General features: G+C 41.3%; 1 protein-coding gene across 3 annotated transcripts in view; it reads right to left on the bottom strand.

The window, feature by feature from the left end:
* LOC126480661 (guanine nucleotide-binding protein subunit beta-5) overlaps positions 1–16,253 on the bottom strand; it is a 167,062-nt gene that overhangs the window by 88,001 nt on the left and 62,808 nt on the right. For all 3 annotated transcript variants that reach the window (XM_050103886.1, XM_050103884.1, XM_050103885.1), the window contains one exon: positions 6,595–6,731. In XM_050103886.1, coding sequence (XP_049959843.1) covers positions 6,595–6,731 — 137 coding nt within the window. The remainder of the gene's footprint in view (positions 1–6,594; positions 6,732–16,253) is intronic.

The raw sequence follows: 16,253 nt of genomic DNA, 5'->3' as shown, positions 1-16,253 counted from the left end.
TTGATGCAACTTTAAAAGCTGTTATCACAAAGTAGAACTACACCAGAAAATTATAGCACATTTCACTATTCAGTGCTAAAGCTATGTTCACTGTTCTCTTCTCACTTTTCATATTAGGAGGGAATTGTAGCTTATTTGATAATTGAAAGATGCCATAAGGAACATAAAATACATTCCTGGGTATGGAACTACTGTGCACAATGTTCTCTCATTATTGTCTGCCTGCCATTTATGTTCTCGAAATGGTAGGTCTTAATACGTTACAATGTTCGACAAGTTCACTGCATCTTTTAACACTAGGATTACCACATCAGTTACTTAAAAGACATCATTATTTTTAAATATAGGAAAATGCATGGAGTATAGATATTTATGTATCAAACTACTCGCAGTCAAGAATATGAAGGCTTAGATATACATTTAGGAGATAGAATCGAGTAACACTGACTTCAAGCAAATCAGGAAGCACAAGGTTGGAGAAAAGACTGAATGATAGTGGAATTGCTAAGTAGGCACAGAAACATCATATCAGAACAAAGCAGAATGAAAAATAGTAATATTTCTTTGTGATGTTTAGAAGTTCAGCTATAAACTTAGTCTTATGTATTCATGGTAAATTAAGTAGTGCCAGTGATATGACCAGCAGTAGAAAGTCAGATGACAGCCGTAGTTACATTCATGAAAAGAAAACTAATGAATAAAGTAGATATGCAACAGTTAAAAGAATAGGAATGCAAAAGGTTACACTATAAAGTTATATTTCATACAAAATGCTAATAACGGAAAACAGCACTGATTGACAGTCTGTTGTGCTATCAGCATCTCCGCTATGTGGTAAGAAGCAACTATTCTTTTCATAATATTGTCAAAATACCAATAAGGTTTCATGACATCCAATGTGATAGGGAAAAGTGGATTAAAAATTCTGAAAGAGTGGATATACAATATGAAACAGCAGATCAACAATCTAAAGCAGTGGACAAACACAGACCTGTAGTCTTCTTAAGGCAGATACAATAACATTGTTTTTCAGATGAATTTTGTCTCTCTTGTCAAACAATAAAAATCCAATGTGAAACAATGATCTTATTATGAAAAGGATAGACTGCTACTTATCATATATAGGACATGTTGAATGACAAACAGGCACAATAAAACGACTGCTAAACAAGTAAGTAAGCTTTCAGCCAAAAGGCCTTCTTCTGAAGTAGATCTCTCTCTCTCTCTCTCTCTCTCTCTCACACACTCTCTCTCACACACACACACACACACACACACACACACACACACACACACAAACACTCTCTCTCTCTCTCTCTCTCTCTCTCTCTCTCTCTGTCTCTGGCTGCCAAGGCCAGACTGTGAACAGCAGCACATGATGAGAGAATCAGTTACGCAGTGAGGAGGAAGAGGAGGCTGGGAGAGGGGGAGGGATAGCATAGTAGGGGTGAGGGACAGTAAAGTGCTGCTTGTGGTAGCACACAGGCATGGGGTGAGGGACAGTAAAGTGCTGCTTGTGGTAGCACACAGGCATGAGGTGAGGAGACAGTAGGGCAGCTAGGTGTGGTCGGGAGGTTAGACAGAGGGGGAAGAAGAAAAGAAGATAAGTACAAAGACTGTGGGTGTGTTGGTGGAATAGATGGTTGTGTAGTGCTGGAATGGGTACAGGGAAGGGGTAGATGGGTAAGGACAATGACCAATGAGCGTAATTCAGAAAATCTGGTGTTGGTGGGAAGGACCTAGATGGCACAGGCTGTGAAGCAGTCATTGAAATGAAGCGCATGATGTTGGACAGTGTGCTCAGTAACTGGATGGTACAGCTGTTTCTTGGCCACAGTTTGTTGGTGGCCATTCATGCGGACAGACAGCTTGTTGTCATGCCCACATAGAATGCAGCACAGTGATTGCAGCTTAGCTTGTAGATCACTTGACTGGTTTCACAGGTAGCCCTGCATTTGATAGGATGGATGAAGTTTGTGACTGGACTGGAGTAGGTTGGGGTGGGAGGATGTTTGGGTCAGGTCTTGCATCTATGTCTATTACAGGGATATGAGCCATGGGACAAAGGGGTTGGGAGCAGGGGTTGCGTAGGGATGATGGACAAGGATACTTTGTAGGTTCGGTGGGTGGCAGAATACCACTGTGGGAGGGGTGGGAAGGATATTGGGTAGGCCATCCCTCATTTCAGGGTACAACGAGAGGTAGTGAAAACCCTGGCAGAGAATCTGATTCAGTTTCTCCAGTTCCGGGTGGTACTGAGTCCCAAGGGGAATGTTCGTCTGTGGCCAGTCGGTGGGATTTTGGGTTATAGTGGGTGACTGGAGAGATAAAAGCATGCGAGATTTGCTTTTGTACAAGATTTCGAGAATAATTACAGTCTGTGAATGCCTCAGTGAGACCCTTGGTGTATTTCAAGAGAGACTTCTCATCACTACAGATGCGATGGACATGGGTAGCAAGGCCATACGGAAGGGACTCATCCAGGTATTCTTTCACCTAATGATGTTTATTCTCCCTGCACAGAGGTGTGATACACACAATCTCTTGGTATGGAATGGGTGGCAGATGTTGAAGTGGAGGTACTGCTAATGGTTGGTAGGTTTGGTATGGAAAGAGGTACTGATTCAGCCATCTTTGAGGTGGAGGTCAACATCGAGGAAGGCGGCTTGTTGGGTTGAGAGGATCAGGTGAAGTTAATGGGGAAGAAGGTGTTGAGGATCTGGAGGAATGTGGACAGAATGTTCTCACCCTTGATCCAGATCAGGAAGATGTCTTCAGTGAATCTGAACCAGGTGAGAGGTTTGGCATTCTGGGTAGTCTAGACAGCCTTTGAATAGGTTAGCATAGGTTCGTGCCATGCAGGTGTCCATGGCCATACCCTTGATTTGTTGTAGGTGATGCCTTCAGAGGAGAAGTAATTGCGGGTGAGGATATATTCAGTCATGGTGACTAGAAAGGATGTTGAAGATTTGGAATCCATCAGGCATTGGGAAAGGTAGTGTTGAATAGCGGCAAGTCCATGGGCATTTGGGATGTTAGCAGGAGCAGAAACTGTGGAGAGTTAGTGGTTGAACTGGTATCTTTTATATAGGAGGGGAGGTTGTGGGTAATAGGTTCAATGTGTGGGTCTAAGAGAGTTACGCACAGTAATCGGCCACAATGGGTCTATGAATCTTAGGAGTGTGGGGAGTGGTAAGAGCAAGGAGAGAGATGGACTCCGGAGAAAGGTTCTGCGATAGGCCTAAGGATTCGAGGAGAAACTGGAGATCCTGCTGCATTTGTGGAATGGGGTCACTGTGGCAGGGTTTGTAGGTGGATGAATCTGACAGCTGGCAGTTCTCCTGATAGGCAATCCTGTAGTTCAAAACAACAGTAGTGGAGCCTTTGTCAGCAGGTAAGATTATAAGGGCAGGATAAGTTTTTACGTGGTGGGTTGCAGTTCTTTCTGCAGATGTATGGTTGGCTTGCATGTTGAGGGATTTGGAGAATGATGGTAATGCAAGATTTGAGGTCAACAAATTCAGGAAAGTTAACAGGGGGTGATCTGGAGGCAGTGAAGGATCACATTTGGATAGATGAGTGAAACGAGTCAGGCAGGATTCAACATTGGTCTTTGGTCGAGTCTGACTGGTAGAGTTGGTGACGACAAAGTGCTTCCACTGTAGGGACCAGAAGACGGAGAGGTCTTTAACAAGTTCTGCAAGATTTAATTTGGCAGTGGAGCAAAAGGTGAGGCCTTCGGAAAGAACTATTTCTGTGGGGCTGAGGCTTTTTGAGGAAAGGTTCATGACTGTTTTTCAGGTCTGTATATGTTCTGGATTCAATAGTGTGGTGGGAGTAAGTTTTTGAGAATGGGATAAATGTAGTGGCTCTGCAAGGCAGAGTTTTTCAGGTGTGATGGGATGTGGGGGAGGTTTGGAGGTTGTAGTAGAGGTGGAGGTGGTGGATAGTGGTAGTCCAAGTAGGGAGTAGGAAGAGAACAGGGTGGAGAGCTTTTTGAGGTGGCATTATGCATGGTGCTCTAGTTCCTGGAGGGCAAGAGTTTCTATGTGCAATAAGGGAGCCAGGAATTTGAGATTGCATAGCAGGAGAATTTTACAGATGGAGGAAGGTATTACAACGAGGTTTGGGCCTGACTGTCATGATTTTGCAGGACTTTGTTGATGAGGATTAAGGACTGGCAGAATCTGAACAGATAGAGGTCATTGTGAAAGGAGAGGTTGCAGCTGAAGATGGGTAATTTGATGGCAAGGCCATTTGGGGTCTATAAACCCAACCAAACAGGACTCCCCATTGTGGATAGTTACTGTGCCCCCACAGAGAGAAACTCTGCTCTCCCAGACCAACAACTTCAGCCCATTACCCACAACCTACACTCCTGTATTACAGATACCAACCATTTTCTCCACCAACTCTCCACAGTTCCTGCTCCTTTACCACCTGGTGCCCTGCTCATCACTATTGATGCCACTTCAGTTTACACTAACATCCCTAATGCCCATGGCCTTACTGCTATTGAACGTTACCTTTCCCAATGATGGATTCGAAGCCTATAACCTCATTCCTAGTCACTATGACTGACTGTATCCTCGCCCACAATTATTTACACTTTGAAGGTATAACCTACAAAAAAATCCGAGATATGGCTATGAGCTGTCTAGAGGAATCCTTTCTTACCACCCAGAATCCCAAACCCATCATCTGGTTTGGATTCAGTGATGATGTCTTCATGATCTGGATAGCGTGTGAGGACACCCTATCCACATTTCTCCCGTCACTTGACCTGGTCCTCCCTTAGCCAATAAACCACCTATCTTGATGTTGACCTGTTTCTCAAGGATGACTACATCAGTACCTCTGTCCATATCAAGCCTACCAATCACCAACAATACCTCCACTTCAACAGCTGCCACCCATTCCATACCAAGAAATCCCTACCATACAGCCTAGCCACCTGCAGCCATCACATCTTAAAGTGAGAATCAGTCCCTCTCAAAAGCAAGGTTCTCACTGAGACATTCACAGACTGTAATTATCCTACCAACTTCATACAAAAACAGATCTCCCATGTGTTCCCTCTCCAGTCACCCACCATCTCCTAAAGTCCCACCATCTCCAAAAGTCCCACCAACTGGCCACAGAGGAGCATTCCCCTCATGACTCAGAACCACCCGGGACTGGAGCTACTGAATCACATTCTCCGCAAGTGTTTTGATGTCTCTTTGTGCATTGAAATGAGGGATGTCCTACACAATATACTTCCCATCCCTCCCCCCACAGTGGTTTTCCACCACCTACCAAACCTACACAATATCCTTGTCCATTGCTACACAACTCCTGCTCCCAACCCTTGCCCAATGGCAAACGTCCCTGTAATAGACCGAGATGCAAGACCTACCCCATACATCCTCCCACCTACACCACCTCCTCCAGTCCAGTCACAAGCATTGCCAACCCCATCAAAGTCAGGGTACCTATGAAACCGGACATGTGATCTAAAAGCTAAGCTGCAGCCACTGTGCTGCTTTCTCTGCAGGCATGACAACCAACAAGCTGTCTGTCTAAATGAATGGCTGCCAACAAACTGGCCAAGAAACAGCTGGACCACCCAGTTGCTGAGCAAGCTGTCCAACACAACACTCTTCATTTCAATGACTGCTTCACATCCCATGCCATCTTCTCTCCTTTTCCACTGCCCCCTGCCTCCTCCTCCATTTAACCTCCTGATTGCACTTAGTTGCCCTACCCCCTCCCAATCTCGTCCCTGCATGCTCCCACAAACAGCACTTTACAATCCTCCACTCCTAACCTGCTATCCCTCCCCCTCCCCACCCCAGCCTCCTCCTTATCTACCTTATCACCCATTTGCTTCTCCTACTATGGGCTGCTGCTCACAGTCTGGCCTCGGCAGCCAGAGCCTGTGGTCGTGTGTGTGTGTGTGTGTGTGCGTGTGTTGTCTATTCTAATGAAGACATGTTTGGCCAAAAACTTTGTCTGACAGTCTTTTTGTTGTGGCTATCTGCGACTCGACATCTCCACTACATGGTGTGTAGCAACTATCCTTTTCATAATTTTGTCATTATTCCATCCTGTAGTTCCCACTGTCAGAATAAGGCCTTTTGGCTGAAAGCTTTGTTGTTTAGCAGTCTTTCTGATGTTCCTGTTGGTAACTCCATATTTCCACTATATGGTGAGAAGCAATTTCTCCTTTTCATATTATCTCTTTTTGAGTGTTTTCTAGTGTCAGCAATTACAGAATTGCTGTTGTTCTCATTGTTTGATTATCGTAGTAATCCTGCCTAAGGTTAGTAAACACATGTGTACAAGAATATATCCTCAGCATCAAACAGTCCACAACCTAAGAAGACTTGGAAGTAAGCCATCCAATCATGGATGATGTTTATGGTTTTTCCCACTGTAAAATTGTGCATCACTTTATTTACTACAGTCAAAAGGGACACAAATGGCAGCTATTCCAAAGGTACAAGTCATTTAACACACACACACACACACACGCACACACACACACACACACACACACACACACACACACACACAGCAAAGTTCACACTTCAAGTCATTTATAAGTTTTACCTGAGAAGATGAGACAATGTGACGCTTATCTGGTGACCAGTCTGAACACAGGACCTTTGCTTGATGCCCTTTGAGCAAACGTCGAGGTTTGATGTTGAGATAATTTATCACCTCCAGTCTTTCAGCGACAGTTGACACTAAATGGAATGTGAGTAAAAGCTATTAATGCCAAAAAAGACACAAAAAATGTTGCAGTGAAATTTACTATCAATGCTAGAAAAATATTGTTACATCATGCATAAGAGAACGTGGTACATGAAGTAAATAAGTATCTGTAGGACAAATCATTAAAAGATTTCTGGGAGACCAGTTTTTCTGACACAGTACAAAATGTTCTAGGAACGCCTGAATCTTGATTCCATGAAAATGTACTAAAAGCGAATGTCACAAAGGCACAGATAATGGAGTTTGTCTCTAAATGATCAGAAATGTGTCATGTAAAAATAGCTCACAATAATCAATTGAAGACAAAAATAAGCCATGTGGACATCTTGGGCCTAAACCTTGACAAAATTTTAAACTGGAAGACAAATAGACTTCTTGACAAATAAATTAAAAACACTACCTCTTGCAATAAAATTTAACAGAACAGATAAAAAATCTACTCACCAACTGGCAGCAGGAGAACACACACAAATAAAGGTCAAGAAAATTTTCTACCTTTTTGAGCCAGTGACTCTTTCTAGCAGAAGGGATGATGGGGAAGGAAGAGGGATGAAGGAAAAAGACTAAAACGGTTTAGTAAATTGGAAGAATTTGGAAAAGTTTCTCAGAACACTGGAACAAGAGAGACTTACCAGACGGTATGAGAAGGAAAGACAGATTTTTGGGGTCTTTGCCAGTAATATGCAAGCCATAGACTGACAAAATGTCGTGCAAGAGGTAATAAGAGACAAATGCTAAGCGCATTGTATGTGGTAGTGGTGGGGGAGGGGTGCAGGGGAGGAAAAATTCAAATGTCAGAAAATAAAAGATACAGAAAGCTAAAAGGGAGTGAAGAAAGGAATAATTATTGAGAAAAAATGCTGAGACTGAAGAAATTAATGTAAATTAAGGCCAGGTGAGTGGCGACAAGCAAGGACATGTAATGCCAGTTCACATGCAGAGTTCTGAAAAGCTAGCATCTGAGGAATGAATCCAGATGGCTCATGTAGTGAAACAGGTACTGAGAACACAACAGTCATGTTGTAGAGCATGATCTACAAGAGGATACTGTATGTTGCCAATGTAAACTCTCCATCCATGTTCACTAATTCAACTCTCTGTCTACGTCCATTCATTCTGACTGGTAACTTGATGGCAGTCACACCAATGTAAAAGGCTGAACAGTGTTTACATAACAGCTGGTACATGGCACATGTCATTTCACAAGTGGTTCTCTCTTTGATAGTGTGTATTTTGCAAGTTACAGGGATGGTATAGGTGGTGCTAGGAGGGTGCGTAAGGCAAGTTTTACAGAGGGGAGAGACACAAGGATAGAAGCCATAGGATAGGGAAATGGGTGCAAGAAGGAGCATTGGGTATGACCAGGATAGTGTGGAGATTGGGAGAGGCCAGAGGTGTGTGGGGGGGGGGGGGGCAGGAGGGGGGGGGGGGGAGGTTAAAGAATAGCTATGCTAGCTGTTGTAGGTAAAATGGACCTCATTCCAGGGCGTGCTTTTAGGAAGTCATAGCCCTGTTGAAATAGCTGATCAATACATTCAAGACAAGAATAAAAATGAATGACATGGAGGGACCAGCAATACCAGGATCAGATGTGATGACTGTGGAAATCTGCTTTGGAATTAGATTCTTGGGGTAATTACATCTAGTGAAGGTTGAGAATGGTGGTGTATTGCTGCATCTGATCAAGTATGTTTGCCTCAAAATGTCAAGTTGGTGTGAGAGGAAACATTTGATATGTAAAGGATGACAACTGTCAAAATGTAAGTACAGTTATTTGTTAGTAGGCTTAATATAACCAGAAGTGCATAGCCGGCCATCAGTGAGAATTGGGTCAACATCAAGGAAAGTGGCACGGAATCCGGAATATGGCCAAGTGAAATTTTATTGGAAGAATGTATTTACAGGTTCCAAAAATTTTCACATGTCAGCCTTGCATTGAATCCATGTGGCAAAGATGATGTCAATGTATTTAAACCAAATCAGGGGCTGAAGGCTTATGCATCCTTGGAAAGCCACCTCCAATTGGCCCATGAAAAGGTTGGGACGGGGAGGAGCCATCCTAGCTCCCATTTTTTAAGGGAAAACAAAATTCTGTATGAAATAAATATACTGAATAGTGACAAAGAATTAATCATATACACATGATAGGTGTAAGAGACAATATCTCAGATAATTTTTATTTCTAAAACAAAAGACAAAAACTTTGAATTATTATTATTATTATTATTATTATTATTCTGTCTGTCAGCGTTTGGAGAGGAACTTCTTAATATAATCTACCAGACACTGTACAATTATTTAAGTGATAATGTAAGTCATCAAAAGTATCGGTGTTTTATTTAAAATGACACTGAACCCATTTGATTCTATCATAAAAAATTTGTATTTGTATAGTAATATTTCGCAACAGTCAGCACGAAGATAACTGATGAAGCACAATGGCCATTATATATCATTTTATAAGTGGCCTTGTATCATATATGCGTCCTTTCAGACCAGCAACCTATTTCTTTTTCCAGCGACCGTACAACTTCTATTTGAGAGATCTCAACTCAAACCTGTAACAAGAATATTTATGTCATTTTATGAATAAGCCAAAGTTTACCATGCTTCTAATCTGCTTGTATTTGGCTCAACAAAGGTAAAATACCTGGTGAGTAGCCTATACGATGTATATGAAGGATGTTGCCACCTAGTGAGATGGCGTCAATGGTGATAAGGATGGTGTGTAGTGGGAGCAGGATGGGCACAGATTTCTGACAACCTAGGAATTGGTGGGTCCTTTAATATAGGAGAGAAATCTTGGTACTGTAGGTTGTAGGTGTTGTTGACCTCGATAGCAGATGCTATACATAGACACATTAGAAGCTGGCGAAGACTCTTGTTTATATACTCCTGTTGGTCAAATACCACAGTGGTAGATCCCTTATATGCTGGAAGGATAATGATGAAGTCATCGTTTTTTGCGGGACAAGAGGCCTGGAGCTCTGCAGAGGACAAGTTTGGGTCACGTTGAAGGGACCTGACGAATGATTGTGAAGCAATGCTGGACATTAGGAATTCTTGGAAGGCTTGTAAGAGGTGATTTTGTGGTAGTGGTAATGGATCAAGTTGGGATCATGTTCAGTACTGTTCAATGTAGGGTTCAATGTCAGGTTTGTTGTTGGAAAGGTTTTGGGATTGGGTTGCGAAGTGATATTTCCAGTTGACATTATGTGTGAAGGAAAGTCATCCCTTCACCACAGCAGCATGATCAAATGGAGGTCTAGGGCTGAAAGTGAGGCCCTTCCATAATACAGATAATTCAGGAGGGGGGAGTATCTTAGATGAGAGGTTGACAACACTGTAATGATGTGGCTGGTTCTTGTGATCACGAGTCACCATTGCTCTGAGAGGCAGTGGTTAAGGTTGATGGATGTTAAAGAAGATTGGCCAAGTCTGGTGGTTGATGGTCTGGCTGTTTAGGGAGCTGGAGAGGGACAGGAAGGGAAACACCACTGTTAAGGTATTTTGGAGAATGTAGGATAGCTTTTTGAGGTGACGTTTGGTCTGTTGTTGCAGTCTGAAGTTAGCTTGGCAAATATTACCATCCTAGAAAACACAGTAGGGGGGGGAGGGAGGGGGGGGGGGAAGATAATTGCAGTATTTTGTAGGAGATAGTTGGATTGGATGAGGCATATAGGTCACAAATTAGTCGTGTAAGAGTAAGAGGATGTTGTATTTGAAACAATAAAAGGGACTGTTGTAGATTATGATTATGTCCAGAAATGGGGATTTTTCAATGTTAGGCATTTGAGTGTAACTCCCAGGAGCAAGCAGGTTTCAAGAAATAGAATTTGGGTCCTTAGTTTTGATATTGAAAAAGCACATTTTCTAGAGAACTGAAAATAAAATATGATGGGATTCATCATGCAAAGAGAGAAGGGTTTGGAGTATTGGAGATAGTGGGATTAGCAAAAACGAAGCAGAAGTGGAAAAAATGAGAAAAAAGGAAGACAAGCAAGAAACAAAATTGGAAAAATGTAGAAAAATTCATATGAAAGTAGTAGAAAAGACAAGGGTAAGCTACAGGCTTCGGTTCACATTAAACCTACTAAAGAAAGTACTGTTCTTACATTTTTACAGTTGCCATCCTTCCCATATCAAACATTCCCTCAAATACAGACTCGTCACTCAAGGCAAACACATTTGCTCAGATGCAGACACTTTACAGCAGCACACCACAATTATCACCACAGCCTTCACAGGATGTAATTACCCCAACAACCTAGTTCTGAAGCAATTTCCAGGGCCATCGCATTCAATTCTGGTACTTTTAATCACTCCAAAAAACTGCTTAGGAGCATATCTCTCATCATTCAGTATTATCCTGTATTAATCAGCTGCTTCAAAAAGGCTACGACTTGCTAAAATCACACCCTGAAATGAGGTCCATTCAACCAGACATTTTTCCCACCACACCTAGAATATCTTTTTATCACCCTCCCCCTTCCACCAATCTCCGCAATATCCTGGCCATAACCTATGCTCCTCCTTGCACCTACTTCTCTACCCATTGGCTCCTACCCCTGTAACCGTCTTGATTGTAAGACTTTCCCTATGCATCCTCCTACCACCACCTCTTTAACACGTTCGCTGCAGTCACCAGAGCGGGCCGCAAACGCTCTAGGCGGACACTTGTAAGCACACATGATCTGAGAGCTGAAATCATAATCCTGCAAAACCTTAAGTTCATGTTGTGCATGTATGTAATATTGACAGCGAATATAAAGTTTGCGCAAGGCGTGGTGCTAGATACAGAAACACAAGTACGCTTCAGCTGCATGCCAATCATGTGATAAATGCCACATGCTGTCTGACACTTATAAGTGTCATATGCATTTACTGCAAACAATTCTAACAATGCCTCTGATTTATTGCAAACTGGAAAGAAAATGCAATTCAAACAAGCAATAAATCTGCTCCATTGAGAAAGAATTAGCGTCTGAAAACACCAAAAGATTTATCAAACGGAGAAAAAGAAACAGGACTCATCTGCAATGTGGTGCTATGGAAACCCAATCCTATATATTTAAAAAAAAAATTTGGAAGGTGTAGAGGTGATGGTTTTATAGTAAACCTAGCAAACCACAAATAAGTCCACATACTGCACAGAAACCTCATGTTCTGAGCAATCAATGTAACAACATTTTACTTGGCGATCAAATAAAACTAATACAAACACTTTACAAATCAAACATGAATAGATCTTCCTCAGAAGATACGACATCCCATTACATTAAGGATGTGTAATTGTGCAGCAGTTCAAACAGAATCCAAGTTTGTTTGGACACGTTATGCACACGTATGGTGTATCTGTACACTTGCCCTGTTCCACACACATTGTACATCACTTCCTCATAACTTGCTTCTCCCCTTCTGTTGTGTCCTGCTTTTGCACGCATGTGTCTTTACAACATTTGTTACACACACCTTTTGTAACATCCATTGGTGGAATACACTCTTTATTATTTGTATTCTATAATCATATAATGTCATTTTATGCCCTGAGTATTTATTATACAGATCATGTGAATTGAACATTAGCATGTCACCTACATGGAAGAATAGTTCCTTTGGCCAGCGGATAGTCTTTCGTTCACATAAATAATACGACAAAATCTGGTCCTGCCTATCAGTTCCAGACATACAACTATTATATTTGATAATTGGCAGCGGTTTTGAGACTATTTGCTGGCATGCATTTGGCACATGTCCCACTGTATTAGGATATTCTGTGGAAATATAGGAGACCTCTCGTCTATCCTTCCATTTGCCGATCATTACGCCATCCAAATATTGTGCAATAGCGTCTCCTTTCCCCAGTTTTTCGCATACGTCTTTATGGATATTTTTCCTAACCCTTAGTGTCCTGGTGCAATGTGTTTTTGCATTCAACAGGTTTTAGCTAAAGCAAAGCTGTTGTAAAAATTGTACATGTGAATGTGGTGGTCAACATGCTGCTTCTCTTCCAACAATGTAATACTATCTTTTCAGCATGCCCTTTTCCCCCCTTTTCACCACGCATCCCCATGTACTTAGCACATTTATTTACAAAACCGTCTGGATTATTTAGCATGTACAATTTGATGCCATATTTTTTCCTTTTGTTCTTCATACATCACCTAAATGACAGTCATCTCCTCAAAGGATCATTGATTCATCTAAAGATAGATCCCTACCTGGATAATACACCTGACACATTCTGTTGTTAAAATAATTCAATATAGGGCGTACTTTATATAGTCAATCATCTGGTTTCAGTTCTCCTGACTCTGGATTTTTTGCAAAATGCAGTGAGCGTAAGATGAGCAAATATCTGTCTCTCCCCATACTCATCGCTATTCCTCTATTTTAGAATGGCAGGTCTTTCTTCCAGTAGTCTTGTAATCTGGCATATTTGACATTAACCATATGTAATGAAATACCCAGGAAGACTAGTATATCTCCTATAAATACAGGTTTCCAATTACAAATCCTAGAGCCCTCTTTCGTATTTTCGCTCGCAAACATATTGTGTGCGTTTCCATTCATTTCATCAACTATGAGTTGCAGTATGTCATCTGTAACCAGTAGCCTAAAGAAACCCATTGGCATGTTGCCAGCAGGATTTATCTGCAAATATTCTGCTTTTGTAAATGGATGATACTGCATCCCATGTGGTTCTTCATGCCAAGTCGCACCTGGTTTGCTTGCTTCTGCGAGCGCGGGTTCTTTGTTGTCGGCGATTTCCACATCCTTGTCATCGGTATCGTTCACTAAACATATTCGACAGTTCTGCTTCCACACTGTCATCACTATCGTATGTTTCTGTAGTCTCCAAATTACAGCCACCCTCCTCTGGTTCGTCTCCTCTGAACTCAACACCACTATCTTCTCACACACTCAGTAACTCATGGTCAGTATATTATTCACTCTTCCTACTCTTTTTTGGGTTAGAAGGCCCCGATATTAGTTGATTCGCCACCATTGCAAACAGTGCATAACACAGACAACTAAAGACAAAAGCACACAACTACAGACTGGAAAATTTTATGTGATATTTCATAGGTTGCTTATACTAACATGAGTGCACAGCCAAACAAACTAAACCGAGTACTCAGCTAGCGAACACACCACTTAAAAGCGTCAGCTGCACTGGTGTATTGATCGCGGAAACACTTCTAAGTATCAGGTGCAGCGAACATGTTAACTGGAATAACACGCACTGCCAAAGGGAGAACCACCTATGAAATGACCCATGTTGTGTACCAGCTGTTACATAAGCACTGTTTGACCTTCTACATTTGTATGACCACCAGCATGTTACAGTGCAAGACATTTTGTCAGTAAGCTCTCAGGTTTTCAAGTCTCATCTGTTGCAGTCCTCAACACTCGATCTTTCCTTCTCATCTCATTAAGTAAGTCTCCCTTGACCTGGGGTTCTGGGTGACTTTTCCAAGCTCATATAACAATACGGTATGATCATCTACAAATAGCTGGATGCAACATAATGTCAATCTTAGGGGAGTGTACAGGAATTATATTTTCCAAATACTGTACTAAGCTACTGCGTACTTCACACAACTTGAGTCACTGGTCTTAACCTCACATTACAGATATATTTAGAGAGAACTAGTGCATTATGTAACTGTAGGTTCCTCAATTTAAATACTGTAGTGCAACTTGGTGTGTATTTGTGTAAATCCTTTGTTAAGAGAAGCGATTCAAAATTCCTGCATGTTAGAATGTGAAGTGAATGACGTTTTCAATTGTTTAAAGGAATTTTTTCAAGTTTTTACTGAGTGCAAGACTGCGCTAGATGCTCTACGACTGTAGTGCTTCATCTTTGAGAGCAAATCTAATGACAGCACATGCAACAAATGTAATCTTTACCTTCATTTGGACACTCAACTAGTACAGACACATATAGTGATTGCTGTCATTACAGCAATCACATTAATTTAAAGACATTCATATGGTGGAATTGATGTCCAATAAATATTATTTCCATTTCTTCTGAGTTACTACTCTCTTGTTTTCACAGCATAAATCAGCTGTAGGCTTAATGAATAATATGCCCATTTTAATGATGTCTTTTGTAATATTTTCATCTAAATGTACTACTAATCTTTTTTAACAGATATGTATAATCAGTGGATTCATATCTCTGCAATGATTTGTTAAAATAGTAATGATTTTCTAATGTTGAATAAGACACACTATTTACATAAATAATGTACCATGAAGGAATCATCCAAATGGGATGGAAAGTGATAGATGTAATGTGCATGTACAGACAAACAAACTGTAACAATTTCAGAAAAAAATGGAAGATTTATTAACAAGAAAAAGCTTCACAAATTGATCAAGCCAATACAACATTGGCCCACTTCTGGCCCTGATGCAAGAAGTTATTTGGTTTGGCACTGATTGACAGAGTTGTTGGATGTCCTTCTGAGGAATACTACACCAAATTCTATCTAAATGGCATGTTAGATCGTCATAATCCAGAGCTGGTTGAAGGGCCTTGCCCATAATTCTCCAAATGTTGTCAATTGAGATCTGGCAATCCCGCTAGCCAAGGCAAGGTTTGACAAGCATGAAGACAAGCAGTAGAAACTCTCATAGGGTGTGGGCAGACATTAGCTTGCTCAAGTGTAAGCCCGGAACAGCTTGCCATGAAGGACAAAAAAATAGAGCACAGACTATCGTGAATGTACTGCTGTGCTGCAAGGGTGCCTTGGATGACAACCAAAGAGGTCTTGCTACTAAAAGGAATGGCATCCCAGATCATTACTCTTGGTTGTCAGGCCATATAGCGGGAGACAGTCAGGCTGGTAGCCCACTGCTGTCCTGGGCTCCTCCAGACACTTTCTCTTGAAGAAATTATCCAATTTATCTGAAATTCTAATCATTTGTTTGTCTGTACGAGTACATCACCTCCATCAATTTCCCTGGGTAATTCCTCTTTATTATTTACGTTTTCCAAAATGCATTTCGAGAAATGATTCCCACTTTCAAGTCCATTTTTCTCTGTGTAGCTTACGATTCCACTTTTCCTAATGTTTCTGATGTATGAGGTTCTGCATTATTCTACTGACTTTACTGCAACATACAAAAAATTCAAAATTCTTTACTGCAATATACAAAAGCGCACAATTATAAGTGTCTGGGTGTTGAATTTGGAATACTCAAAATACTGGAAGTAATAGTACGCAACTTCAATCTAGTTGGATAATTATCAGTAGTGCTTTTCATGAATTGTAAATATACTCAAATTGCAATCGTTAAAATTAGAAATACAATGGAGTACTTGCAAATAAAAAGGCTGTACTGTGCAGCAATACCAGACTGATCAGTGGGGTGAATTCTGCAAGATCATTTTAGTCAGAATGATTAGACTTTGTGACAGCAGTTGGATATTTTCAGAGTAGTGATGTGGTAATGTGCAGGTAATAATGGGGAACTTACAT

The sequence above is a fragment of the Schistocerca serialis genome, chromosome 5, assembly GCF_023864345.2.
Source record: "Schistocerca serialis cubense isolate TAMUIC-IGC-003099 chromosome 5, iqSchSeri2.2, whole genome shotgun sequence".
NCBI lineage: Eukaryota > Metazoa > Arthropoda > Insecta > Orthoptera > Acrididae > Schistocerca > Schistocerca serialis.
Note: the sequence above shows the minus strand (reverse complement) of the source record. Positions and strands in the feature narration are given on the sequence as shown.